Source organism: Engraulis encrasicolus, chromosome 21 (genome assembly GCF_034702125.1).
Source record: "Engraulis encrasicolus isolate BLACKSEA-1 chromosome 21, IST_EnEncr_1.0, whole genome shotgun sequence".
Taxonomy (NCBI): Eukaryota; Metazoa; Chordata; class Actinopteri; order Clupeiformes; family Engraulidae; genus Engraulis; species Engraulis encrasicolus.
This window is the reverse complement of record NC_085877.1, coordinates 4094558-4108722: the sequence shown is the minus strand read 5'-3', so window position 1 is coordinate 4108722 and position 14165 is coordinate 4094558. Positions and strand designations below refer to the sequence as shown.

Genomic DNA, 14165 nt, shown 5'->3' with positions numbered 1-14165 from the left:
GTGCTGAACCTTGCAGAGTGAGATGGAGCGATATCTAACTTGAAAATTCAGTTGTTATTCAAGTTGTTTGATTTGCTGTTGAACAACAGCCTGAAATCCATCTCTGAAACGTTTGCATAACTTGCTTATTTCAATTTCACCCCCTCTTTGCTGTGTCACTTGTCAGCAGAGTGGTGGTGGAGTTGCTGATGATAATCTGTAAAGAAATTATCGGTCGGCAGCATCTTAGTTGGGGTGAAGCTGAATTCTGCAAATTATGTGACATTTTTAGACGCACATTTCATGCCTTAGTTCAGTGGTTCTCAACCTTTTTTTTAAAATAAATGCCCCCTGAATCACATCATAAGACTCCAAAGACCCCCTTGACTTCCTTAACGCCCCCCCTTAGTTTAAAAAAACAAAATAGACTAATGCACCTCAATGGTAACTATATCCTTCCCAATGCCCCCCTGAGGCTCCCCAATGTCCCCCGGGGGGCTGCAGAGCCTCCGTTGAGAAACAATACCCTAGTTCAGTGCTCAAAGACATTGGGGATCAGCCTTAGTTCCATGCAAGATAATGCTTCACCTCATACTGCAAAATTTACCACATCCTTCTGATCACCCAAAAGCTTTGACAGGAAGTGGTTAAGAGCGTGGAGAGCGCAGTCCCCTGGCCATATCTTTCTACAGAAAGTGGTGCGTACAGCATAGAGCATTTGTGGTTGTGGCCGGCCCTCCCATTGAACTCATTAGAGACAAGATGCATTAGTGAGGCCAACAAAATCTTGATCGATCCTAGCCACCCCAACCATGAACTCATTGAGCTATTACCATCTGACAAATGGTATAGCAGTTTGAAAGCTCACACCACCAGACGCCAAAGCACTTTCCTCACCAGGCGATTAGATTGTTGAAGGCTGAAGACAGCCAAGGCCCTTTTTTCTCTCTCTTTTTCTCTACACTTACTCACACTCACACTCGAGTCTTGAATCTACATTGAATGTTCTTGGGGATGGTGAGGAAGTGGTTCTATTCATACAGACAGCAACATAGAAGCAAGGAGTTGGGACTTTACATTTGGCAAGTACAAATAAAAAATGAAATGCTTTGATGAATTGAAGATCGGTTAAGGTTTTGAGTAAATGGAGAGTAGGCCTACAGTGAGTCCAATATGTATTTGATCCTTTGCTGATTTTGTTGGTTTGCCTATTAACAATGACATGATCAGTCAGTTAATGTACTGATAATATGTATTCTAACATGGAGAGACAGAATATCGAAAGTAAATTCCAGAAAATAACTTTAAAGAATATATTTTAATTGATTTGTATTTAGTTTAAGCAAATAAGTGTTTGATCCCTCTAGCCAAAGAAGACAAAGTACTTTGTGGCAAAGCCTTAGTTGTCTAGCACAGAGGTCAGATGCTTCTTTTAGTTGGTGACATTGTTTGTGCATATATTAGAAAGGATTTTTGCACACTTTTCTTTGCAGATTATCTCTAAAACATGAATAGTGTGTGGCTATAGCTTGGCAAATAGAGGTTCAGTTCCCTCCATAGAGTTACTACAGGGTTCATGTTTGGAGACAGCCTAGGCCACTTCACGACTTTAATATGCTTTTTCCTGAGCAACTCCTTCATTGTTTTGACTGTATGTTGCGTATTATTGTCATGTTTGGATCCAAAAATGGCCCACCTTCAGTCTAGTGGTGGAGGGAAGGACGTACTCGGGCACTCAGGATTGCACGTTACATGTCTCCCTCCCATCCATTCGTTGACGATATGAAGTTGTCCTGTGCCTTGGCCAGACAAACACCCTCAAACCATAATGATACCATTTTCATGCATGATGGTGAGGAAGGTGTTCTTGGGATCATAGGCAGCAGTTGTCTTTCTCAAAAAACATTGAATTGTGTTAATGCCAAACAGCTTGATTTTGGTTTCATCTGACTAGCATCTCCTTGTCATATCCTAAACCAGTCTGATGTTCGTTGGCAAACCTCAGGTGGGACTGCACAGGTTCCCTCTGAAGCAGGGTTAACATGTGTGCACTACAGGATTTTAATCCTATGTGGCATTAAGTGCTACCAGTAGTTTTCTCAGTGATTTTGGTCCCAGAAGCTTTGACACCATTGCCTAGTTCATCCCGTACAGGTCTAGGGTGCTTTCATTTTGTTCTCATGATTACTGAATCCCTACAAAAAGTGAAATATTGTATAGAACCCCAGACAGGCTGATGGATGTTAATTTTGCATTGCTTACATTTTGGAATAAATGCATGAACAGTTGGGTCCTTAATAAGCAGTCTCTTTCTTGTGCCTTTGTAGCCCATTTCCTCTTTGTTCAGGTCTAAAATCTTGTCCCTGATATCCTTTTACAGCTCTTCTTTACCATGTTGGTAAGGTTGGAGTCTTATTGATTCACTCATACTATGGACTGATTCTGCTGATTCAATGTGTCTTTTGTGCATCTTAGTATAGGTGTCTTTAATTCAGATAACAAGTTGATAGGAAGTGCCTATCTGGTCTGTGGGACCGGAATGTTATCAATTGGCAGGGGATCAAATACTTATTTTGCTCAATGAAATACAAATCAATTAAAATATATTCTTTAAAGTTTTTTTCTGGAATTTCCTTTTGATATTCTGTCTCTCCATGTTAGAATACATATTATCATTACATTAATTGACTGATCATGTCATTGTTAGTAGGCAAACCAACAAAATCAGCAAATTATCAAATACATATTGGACTCACTGTATATACAATTGTAAATGAGAGAGTTCTAGGTTCCTACTGAAAGTTGAACATTAATGGAATACTTAACTGACATTGATTTTGTATTTATTGATAAATAATACATATGTAAAAAAACAAAAAAAATCAAAAAAAAAAAAACTTTCATGATATCCTTATCCACCCATTCTTAACACTTGTTTTTACATTTTCCACTTAAATTATGGAATATTGATTATAAGTCTGCGAAAATCGGTGTTTACATGTACAGAATATTCATACTAGGAATATAAAGCAGAAGACAGCACCACCAATATGTTTCAAATAATCTTCCAAAAATTTTTTGCATAATAGACCTATCATTAGCCTCACTTTAGCTTTAGTCAGCTGTCAGCACGGCAAACAGTTTTCCACAAGACACAAGACTTGGCCATGTCTGTTTACAGGTGTGCTACCGCAACTAGTGTTGCACCGATACCGATACCAGTATCGGCCGGGGCCCCGATACTGCACTAAAATGGTGGTATCGTGATATCGGCCGATACCAACAAATAGGGCACCGATACCATTTACAGATGCTAGTATGACAGTTAAACGGAGCCTTGATCTTAGTTATTTTATATCATAGGTATTTAAAAGTATAAAAAGTTCTACTGGAGTAGGCAGCAGCCTGACAAAGCCATAATAGCAATGATGTTACATCCAAGTAGTAGCCTATATAAGTTTTCATATATATACTGTATACAGTATAAATTTCGAACAGAGTAGTATCGGTATGGTATCGGTATCGGCCGATACTGCACAATCAGGTATCAGGTATCGGGGCTAAAAAATGGTATCAGTGCAACACTAACCGCAACTCATTTCCCCTAAGGAAACTAGTGTGTTCCTCCCTGGTTCCTCCAGGTACTCCCTCCATGGTTCCTCCCCCATTGGACAAAGTCACCCTGTTACATTGTGCTCCTCCAACATGAACCCTCTAGCCTTGCCCCATGTACAAGGAAGCTCTTCTATGATATCGTCTCTCAATGGTGGAACAAGTTGCCAGAGGCTACAAGACAAGGGTCATCTCTTTCAACCTTCAAGATGCTACTGAAGAATTTCACTTCTGTGACAGTGCTTACTGTGCTGGTTTTATCCATTGAACCCTGCAAGAGATAATTGGTGCAGCTCTGGCTTTGTCGTGGCAGCTATGGACTACAGTACATGTAATGGTTAAGGAGATAGGCTTTGGATCAGGTTGCAGGTTCAAATCCCAGCCTTCCACTCTCTACCGCACTTCATGACTGAGGAGGTGCCCTTGAGCAAGGCGCGTACGCAACCCCACACTGCTCTGGGTACTGTAACCAATATCCTGTATGTAACTGTAAGTCGCTTTGGATAAAGGTGGTAGCTAAGTGTAATGTAATGTAATGCAATGTAATGTAACGTAACGTAATGCAATGGTGCAATTCTGCCTTGCCCCATATCACCCATCACCATTCCAAATATGGATTATGTGCATACGGAGAACATTAACATTTATCCAAATTTGCACTGAGTGATAACAACACATTGCCCCATACAGTATGTGCACTGATGCTCAAAGTGATGCACTGATGCACCAATGAAATCAATGTTTTTGAAGCATAATCTGTTGTTTAACACCAAGACACTAAGATGCTAAAAAAACGTAATAATGGCATTTGTCCATGAGTAAATACCATGCAACACAGACGTAAAACTAGTGGTGATGGCTAAATATCACATCACTGATGCAGGACTGCAATAATATCTTGAACGTTCAGGACATCAATATTATTAGCCTCTAATTATGATTTCAGAGCCCAATATTCACGTTATGTAAAGTAAATACACAATCGATACAATACCCACAGACTCTTTATTTGGTTCTGCCAAGTTTACATGTTATCACAGTGCTTGGAGTGCATAACTGATGTGCACTATGTTTTCACACACATATATACCATTATGTTTGCATACAGGTAGAGATAATGACAAAACGAAAGACACAAGTAAGAATGTACTTTTATTTACTTTGATGTTTACTTTTTAACAAAATATCAACAAAAATAACCCCACAATAACATACTTTTTGTTATTGTGGGGTTATTTTTGTTGATATTTTGTTAAAAAGTAAACATCAAAGTAAATAAAAGTAAATTAAGTGTAATAATAAAGCAGATAACTTTTGAGTGTATGACTTCTGTGTGGCAGGATTTGTGTATCTAGTAGCCCTCTGATACTGATTGATTTGGTTACCAAAATGTTCCTTCCGGGACACCCTTTGGACCAAAGAATATTATTGTTGAGGTGTGAAAGACGCTCCTTGTAATCTGCTGAGATAATGAAGGTAAGAATAAAAATTTCAGAAAAATGTTAAGGTCTGAGTTGCGTGCGTGCAGTCATACGGTATGAGTGCGGCCATTTCTCTTTATCTCTTCTTGTAGAGATGGTGGATTGGCATGGTGGTTCTTAAGCCCGGTTCTTCAACTCCCTGGACATCTGGCACCACACACAACCGTAGCAGCAGAGGGTTGTCAGTATATCTTTACCCACGGAGCCCTGAGAAAGACACAGACAGACAGAGAGGGAACAATGAGTTTTAAAAAAGCCTGCAAAATTGTTTCACATAAACAGAGCAACACTGGGTGGGGAACCTTTTTCATTGGAGGGGCCACTTCAAATTCCTCCAAGGGCCGTAAAAGTCCTCCAAGCGCCGTACTATAAACACAAACCAGGATTTCCCCCTGCACTTTAGGCCTATATCGGAGGCAGCCACCTTTAGGATAGACCCCACCTTCTCTAGGTCCCCTGAATATAATTTACCTGTAATTGTATTGCAAATGTAATTTCTAAGATATCTTTACAAAATACATCATATTTCTAGTAGCAAGCTTAACCCCTACAGCTGAAAGCCGGGAGCAAATTCAATCTGCGGCGTCTAGATTTCTATGCTATCGTATTTCATGTGAAGCTGCATAACATTAAAATTATATCGGGGGCCGGATAAAACGACCTCAAGGGCCATAAACGGCCTGCGAGACATAGGTTCCCCACCCCTTCTGTAGAGGCATCTAAAAATTGACATAATCCTTTGCAGACTGAAACAAGTGGTTTGGTGTGAATGATGAAATGAAATCTGTCACAGTTCACAATAAAAAAAGTTTCAGTAGCCTAAATTCAGTGCACTGCAAATGCCCAGATGCTGCCCTAACAACGGTCAAAAACGTAGTGCTTGAACGATGGACTCTCTCTCTCTCTCCCTCTCTCTCTCTCCCTCTGTCCTTATTTTGATATTGGTTGTGCTTGTTCCTCTAGCCAGCGTTTACCACGCCTTTTCTTTGTTTGTAGAAGCAACAGAGACTTGAAAAAGAGACTGCTGATCCCTAAGGCCTGTCAGAACTCTCCAACTGTGGCATAACAGTTCTCTTATCTACTCTTGGGTCTCATACGCATCTACGCTGTGTCTCAATCCGCGCACTTGTGCACTTCGGGCACTATGTTTCAGTGCGTAGGGCACTCACACTGACATATTCAGTTAATTCAGTGCACTGAAAGTGCCGGATGCTGGCCTAATAACGATTTTAAAAAAATTAGTGCTTGACAGTGCTTGAACGATGGACACGGCACACATTAAATGACCATCATGTTCACGTAATGGAAAAAAACGGGCCGTTCGGTTCAGTAGAAGAGTTTGGTCAACAATCTCTCAATTCAGTAATTAATGTTGCAGAGACACCATATTTTTCATGTCAAGCCAAGTAATGTATATACGAGATAGTTCACATTTGGGGTGAAGGAAATCTAAATACGGTACATGCACTACACACTGTGTAATGTAAACAATAGCCAAGATATTTTGCTAGTCCGTCATTTCCAAGAAGGACACAGTGCATGCATAGTGCCCAAACTTTCTCACGACACTATGCACTAAAGACCTCAGTGCACTCTGTGCACTATGCACTAGCCGTCAGTGCACTGACACAAGTTTGCCATTTGAGTCACAGCAAAATACATCCATGTATTGTCTTCTTACATCTTGTTTTGACGTGTCCTGTTTAATGCCTGGAGCCACAGAAGACAGTGATTCTCAAACTGTGAGCTGGGGCCCACTGATGTGCCCTGGAGATATTCCAAGTGGGCCTTGAAATCATTTTCTAAAAATCAAAGTCATATTGTGTGTGTGTTCCTGTTAATTTATTTGAGTTGTACTGTGTATTGGTCCTGTTGTGGGTCCCCAGACGTTTTTGAAAATGTCAAGTGGGCCCCAGCTTGAAAAAGGTTGAGAACCCCTGCTATAAGACAATTCTTCTCTAACGTGTAACAGACAACATTTTGTTCAATCTCATATGATCTTAAAAAGGACACACATTTCAAATTACAATGGAAATCCCCCTCCCTCCAGTAATAATTTCTTAATTCAGCTGTTCCAGACGCTTTGTACAAAATAAATTGTGCAGTCAGCCTGAGGATAAGGCAAGACCAGCCTAATGCGGCTCCCAATTCCATCGTAATTCTCAGCCCAAAAACATATGTCAATCTGTCTATCTATTGTGATGGAGTGACCATCACTAGGGTTGTGGATGTGTTCTGACTGTCATGCCAACAAGCCTGGCTCTTTGGTGTAGTGGTCAGAGCCCCAGTTTACAGGGTTTGAGTCCCGACTGGGCAACTCTACTCACCTTCGCTACACAGCTCAGTCTGTGACATCTATCTATCTATCTTTGGTGTGACTTTAGCCCTTCTGCCGTCTCATGTTTGTCCATTGCTCAAAGCAAATACCTATTGAAATTGCAAAATGGACCTATCTATGTCTATGCGTAGACTTGGTTGGTAATGAATGTGTACAAAATGTTTGTTTGTTTTCTTTCCTTTCTTTCTTTCTAAGTGCATGCCTTGCTAATTGCAGGAGGCGATAGGCAAACACACCTGTTTTTCTCTGACCAATCACTCATGCGGGTGCGACCAGAGCCATGGAGGTAAGAGTTCAGCGAATCCCATTGACCTCATCATTCCATTTTTATGCAGGTACACTGGGGGCCTATGCAATACGTTTTGTTGCTCTTGGCTTATAGCACCAAGACGCACTGTATATGAAAGCTTTTACATAGCACGAAACTATTACGTAAGTAGATGTATCATTTGGGTTAAATCTTTCAGCTATCTTTCTAAAAGCGTTTAAAGGAACAGTCCACCCTTTTTTGATTTTCAAATATTTGAAGTAGGCCTATTTCCAAGTATAACACATCGATGTGCTTATCATTTTCTTCTCAATGTGTTCAGTACTTAGATTTAATAGTATTAAAATTATTAGCATAGCTTAGCCTAATCACTGGAAGTAAATGGTACTGTTAGCTTCAAGCCACAAGTGAGTAAATAGCCGTTTTGCACTCTGGTGAATTTTACTTTCATTTTAAAGTGGTTTGTAAGTACATTTGCTGATGTTTATTTGGTACCATCGGTACGTTTAATATGGCTATACTATTAATCTGGTAAACACCTACAGAAAAAATGCTATGTATTCTCATATTTTACCAGGGCTTAAGTACATACAGTATGAGCAATTTCTTGAAATGGGGTGAACTGTTCCTGCTAGCTGGGATGTTGGCCTAATGCTCTAGAATTGTGCGGCTGCCTTACCGTACACACACATGCTCTGCTCATTAAAGCCATTCCAAAATCTGGTTTTCATCAAGCCATTCATTAACCATTTTGGTGGAATGCTTTGGGTCACTTTCCGTTGAAAAGCATGTTGCCAAGCTGGTTGAAAATGGCTAGAGGATAAGGTGAATGTTTAACTTTCCGCAGAGTGGAAACGGCATATGTGTGTAGGGCGGCCTACAGGCATGGTTATAACAGTTCTGTCAGGAGGAATGATCCAAAATTATAAAAGACAAATTTGGGCACTGTATCATGTGCCACTAAACCAAAAGTGAACAAGGCATAAGTAACAGATCGGTTTCAGTCCTACCAATATTAATTTTCTGATGGACATACTGTTGTATGAGGTTGCTGCTAGTGACCATACAACTAGTATGTTGCATTGATTATGTACGGTGTGTTAACCAACCTTCATCTGTCAGTGAAAGCTACAGTATGGCTTTGCGACTACAACGTCCTTCTGACATTCTAATACATCAAAGGTAAGGAGGGATATTTGCGGATTTTACAGATTTTGCGGATTAGTAATTTTACTTTTGAACCAAGACCTCGCCGCTTGCGTCGAGCAAAAGGGGGCATGTGAAATGAGATCCAGCTTCGAGGCTTGTATCAAACCACATGATCAAAGGTAGGCTAAATGAGTGCTCAGACAGTGAGGTGCAGCCGAATCCTCATAGTCTGAGTTCAACTTTCCGTTAAGCACTGCCCACCCCGGAACTCAGTCAAAGACATGGTCCTCTCCATTGAAATACATGCAAATCAGGGTACACTGTAAACAAATATCACAAGTTTACCAGCTGCTTCAGGATTCTAGGTTAATTTAAATCCTTATTGTAAGTTGTGTGGCGCTTTGAATTGCAGTTTTGTGTTCCATGCTCCACACAGCTTACAATAAAGATGTAAATTAAGTTAAACCATGCTGTTCCTTTACAGTGTTTAGCAGAATTAATTAATATAAGTTATCATGACTTAGCAATTATATTATTTTTTTGCAGTGTATATTTGAAAGACTTGTTGCTGTTCTTTGCAGACAGAAATGATAATGCCTGTGAATAGTGACCACATATTAGCGATTAGTGGGAAGAAAGTGGAGTCTGCCTATTGGTCAGACAGCCCATTAGTCCAACAGCCCGACAATAAGCCATACAGCAGCATCACGCAGCTACTGGGGTAGGCTAGGCTACACGTGGGCAAGTCTTTTCAGACAAAAACATGCCGTCACTGAAGGTTAGGGTTAGGAATTGTTTTGTTGGGCATAACTCCTACTTTTCCGTAAACTTAGTGAATATTTAGAAACTGATGATGCTGAAATAATTGTATACTGACAGAACATGCCTTTAATGACGGTTAGGGTTAGGAATTGTTTACGGCATAGCACAAAGTTTTCACAAAGAGACTGCTCTTAACAGGCTCTTGTCTAAAAAAGGTTCCTGCTTTCGCAGGCCATTGATACGCCATAACAGTCTTCAACATTTCAAAGCCACCACTCCCTTGATACATACATATCACACAAAGCCTCCACTCCTCCACTCATTGTCATGTGTCACACACCCAGAAATGTCTTGAAATTTCTCCAGAACATTCCAATGTGAATGCAATGTTAAAGGTGCACTGTGTAATATTTTTTGTTTTGCTTTATTTCCAGAATTCACTCCACCCCTTAGTGAGTGTTACCTTTTGTCATGAATACTCATCACCATGATGATTTTCTAAGTATTCATTGAGAAAACTGCCCTTTTCATACATGAAAGGGTGGATCTTCTCCATGTCAGCCATTTCAGATTTCCAAAAATAGTCGTTTTTAGCTGCAAAGCTGACTGTACTGTGGTCATACTAGTGAACATTAGTCCATTATTTAGTAAATTATATAAATTATAATATTAATGAAAAGATCAAATTTGGCAATATAGTTTCAATGAGCAGCATAGTTGTTAATGTAATGTGTCCCTACTTTCTTTGACATTTTACATGCCCCCCCCTCTCTCTCACACACACACACACACACACACGCACACGCACACGTAATTATGTCTTTCTGTTTCTCTCTCTCTGTCATATACACACACGCCATGTCAATTTCCTGCATAAAGTAGCCTACCTCAATGCCGTGCTTCTCGCGGATAGACTTGCGCATGCAGCAGGTGACTGCCATGCAGGCCAGGGGGTCCAGCAACGGCATGCAGCAACACCAGCCGTGCGCCGAGGCCGTCTGGCACTGCATGCAGGGGAAGCACCAATACCCGAAACAGCCTAGAAGGAGATCAACTCTTCTGTTAATACAAGATGATATACTGTAGTACAAGATTGGGGAAGTTTGTGTCCTAGATGGCGACACACAAACACGGTCACCCCGCGGTCACCACACGGTCACTCATTCGACATTTACACCCAGACATCCTGAAATGTACACACCCATACCCACCCACACACACCCACTCCTACATTCACGCACACATGCCCACACACACACACACACACACACACACACACACACACACACACACACACACACACACACACACACACACACACACACACACACACACACACACACACACACACACACACACACACACTCAATACATGGACCTTGTTATAGATTTGCTGTTTCCAGAATGGCAATGACCCAGTCATAATGTATTGCTAAGGGCTCTGTGTAATGTCGTAATATATGTAGTACTATGGTTTTTAAGTCTTGACATGTCCAGCTTTCCATTGGCGGAACGGTAAACGTTATCTAGTGCTCCACATGGAACGAGTCTTTTCAGAATCCAGAATTCCTACCCCTAACCTGTCTGTAAAGGTATATTTTAGCACATGTACTTCAGTCTGAAAAGACGAGCCCCTATGATGTCATAAAGTACAACATGAAACTGTGAAACAACGTGACCCTCAACGTGAAAATGGTGCCTAATTTGGTGTTGTAAAATACGAGTCTCATGACAATACGTTGCATTGATACTCTAGAAGACACGAGAAGGGTTTGGTAAAACAAACACTTGCACAGTCAGGAATGCACTTAAAGACACTTAAACACACTTACACACACAGTCAGGGAGTGACAACTTTGGATAGTATAATGTTTCGTGACACGAAGGCAGAGTAGGCCAGGCCTACTAAGGTGCAATAGTGACGAAAGGCAGGAGGTAATAAAGCAATATTAAAATTGGTAATAAAGCAATATTATTTTAAAAAGTTTATACTGTCCAAAGATTATCTAGGCCACCGTAGGTGCAGTCTCTATCAACTTGATTACTGATACGGATTATCCAATGTGACTGGTAGGGTAAATGTTAATGCAGGGGAAGAAAGGAGTCACCGGAGCATGTTCAGATGTGGAAAAAAACTTGTTTTATTGGGCAATAAAACAAGTTTTTTTTCCACATCTGAAGATGCTCCGGTGACTCCTTTCTTCCCCTGCATTTACCAAGTCCTTTCCCGAGACGCACCAGATTGTGAAGTGCAGGAGCACGGAGGATATCTCTCTTTGCTACAGGGTAAATGTTAAATTGTCATGTATAACTTTAAATGTATAAATTCACATTTAATGACAGCAACAACAACAGCCATCATCATCATCATCATCATCATGAAAACAAAGTCATATTGTATCATTATATCATTATTAAATGCACAAAGCAAAAACCAATCATGTGTGTGTGTGTGTGTGTGTGTGTGTGTGTGTGTGTGTGTGTGTGTGTGTGTGTGTGGCTAGAGAGCTGATAAACCATCAGCTGTGATGTGATAGTAAGTGTGTCAGGTGTGATGGAGCTGCTACAGGTGTCTTACATGTGCCCATATCCGAGCAGCAGTCAAACAGGCCCGTGCTCCATTCGCCAGAGCTGTAGGTGGTGGTTGTCACCGTGGTCACCTGTTGTTGCACTGCCATGGCTCTGACAGCAGGAGAAAGACAGAAAGATTTTGGGGCTGGTTTCACGTATGCGGATATTTTTAAATGCGGATTTTTTTTTAATCCGTTTAGGTGTATAGGCTAAATGCGACATGTGGATAAAAAATAAAATGTTAGTTGTGACAGATGTGTTTTAGCCTCCTAAGTGGGATATTTTTAAGTTTTCAAATGCACTTTTACGAAACTGTTTATGTGTAAAGGAGAGGCCAAAACCTATTGCGTTTTCAAAAATGTCCACAAAGGCTACATGTAAACAGCGTCTTTACGTTCCACCTCAACTATTGGGACATGTGTTGGGTTTGGCTGGATTTAGGGAGAGTTTTCAGGGTGTTTACAAATCTGACTGTTATCATCAGTATGGGGAGTTTAAACAGGATGTCCCATCCCTTACAGTTCCCAACACACACACACACACACACACACACACACACACACACACACACACACACACACAGGGGGCTGACAGAGGGGGGATTAACGTGTACGTTGTCCCGGGCCCCTGGAGAGGAGGCGCCCATAATTGGGTCCTCATTCCATTGTAGCCTACAGTATGTATTAGGTGGGGGCCCCTTTCAGATGACTTTGTCCCGGCCTTGCCCAAGCTGTTAGCGGCCCTGCACACACAACTAATTTTTTGACCAATTTCACACAAAAAACTCTGTTGGAAGACGTCCAAGTCAGCCCTCCCAACTTTATTTCCTGATTTTTCAGTCTAGGAATTGTTCCTTCAGTTGCAGACCCACCCATCATATCATGTTACAGCTGTGCGTAAGATGAAATGCATGAAGATCCGTCAAATATATTTTAAAATATATTTTCAAAAAATGTTTCGACATGGCCTATTTTGGCAATGCATATCAGATATAATGCAAACAAGATGTAGGCCTGTGAAATTGTAAACAAAGTAGGCTACATTTGTAATTTGTAGACGAAGTCTAACAACAGCAGCAACAACATCAATAATAGACCTGATTAAAAAAAAAAAAAAACAGCAAATGAACAAACAAAAAAAAGCACTAGACGCATATCGACTTTACCAAATCTAACAACGGAAAGGGAGGGGAGGGTGTTGCAAAATCAAAGTTAGCCTATATATTTGCCAGGCGTAGTAACAATGAACTTACCTTTACAATTGTATCCGTCGATGTACTGTAGTAGTCTCCGTTCCTACTGCAACCAGAGCAATGGTTGAAAGTTCGTCCAGACCGCTGGTTTCAGAATGATGCGAGTAGCGGTGAGAGACCTCTCTGGCTATCGCATGACTTCTGAAGAAATGAATCTGACGTTGTATGCTACGATGTAGGCGGTGCATTAATGACAAAGAAAGACCGCCACCCCCCCACCCCCAGATGAGGAGGGGGAAAAAGTTGCCACTAACTGCTACTGAGACACAAAAATAACACATTACACATAGCTAATTGATCAGAAATGGGTGATGGAGTTGAAGACACAATTGATTGATAGACATGGGCTAGTATATCATCCAAAATGGCACAAGCCAAAACAGCGTATTAACAATCGACATTTTGTTCTGTTATCCTGTCAAACAATAATTTATAACTCATTTTGTGTCAACACAATTAGTTAGGCCTATCGTGAAAACGAAACAGACCCCTGTCGGCGCGGTTTTGTGCAGGTACGAGTGTAGTGCAATGACGCACTCTGCGCGACCGCGGCGCGGACCGCAGCAACTTTTCCCGTTTGGCCCGTTAAGTAGGCTATGCGCTATGGTGGTTTTCAGTCCAAGGTTGGGGGAGGTCAGACTTTCACAGAGGGGCCCTAATAGGGGCTTCAGAAGGAGTCCTGATTTTTTTTTTTTAATCTCATAATTTAACATTCTGGGGAAAGAAATATGTTCTTTTTTAGCCTTCGTTGAA

The 14165-nt window shown here is 41.0% G+C and overlaps 1 protein-coding gene across 1 annotated transcript; it reads right to left on the bottom strand.

Annotated features, from left to right (window-relative positions):
- Positions 1-4814: 4814 nt before the first annotated feature.
- Positions 4815-13567, bottom strand: ponzr1 (plac8 onzin related protein 1). The gene is made up of 4 exons (XM_063186962.1): positions 13413-13567; positions 12168-12271; positions 10477-10628; positions 4815-5279 (listed from the first exon to the last, which is right to left on the bottom strand). The coding sequence occupies exons 2-4, from the start codon at positions 12265-12267 to the stop codon at positions 5190-5192; spliced, it is 342 nt and encodes a 113-aa protein (XP_063043032.1). The 5' UTR covers positions 12268-12271; positions 13413-13567; the 3' UTR covers positions 4815-5189.
- Between the last annotated feature and the right edge of the window lie 598 nt (positions 13568-14165).

Coding starts and splice junctions, on each gene's coding strand:
- ponzr1 (XM_063186962.1), bottom strand. CDS start 12,267: ATGGCAGTGCAACAACAGGTGACCACGGTGACAACCACCACCTACAGC. Junction 10,629..12,167: donor CTGCTCGGATATGGGCACAT/GTAAGACACCTG, acceptor ATCTCCTTCTAG/GCTGTTTCGGGTATTGGTGC. Junction 5,280..10,476: donor GCGAGAAGCACGGCATTGAG/GTAGGCTACTTT, acceptor TGTCTTTCTCAG/GGCTCCGTGGGTAAAGATAT.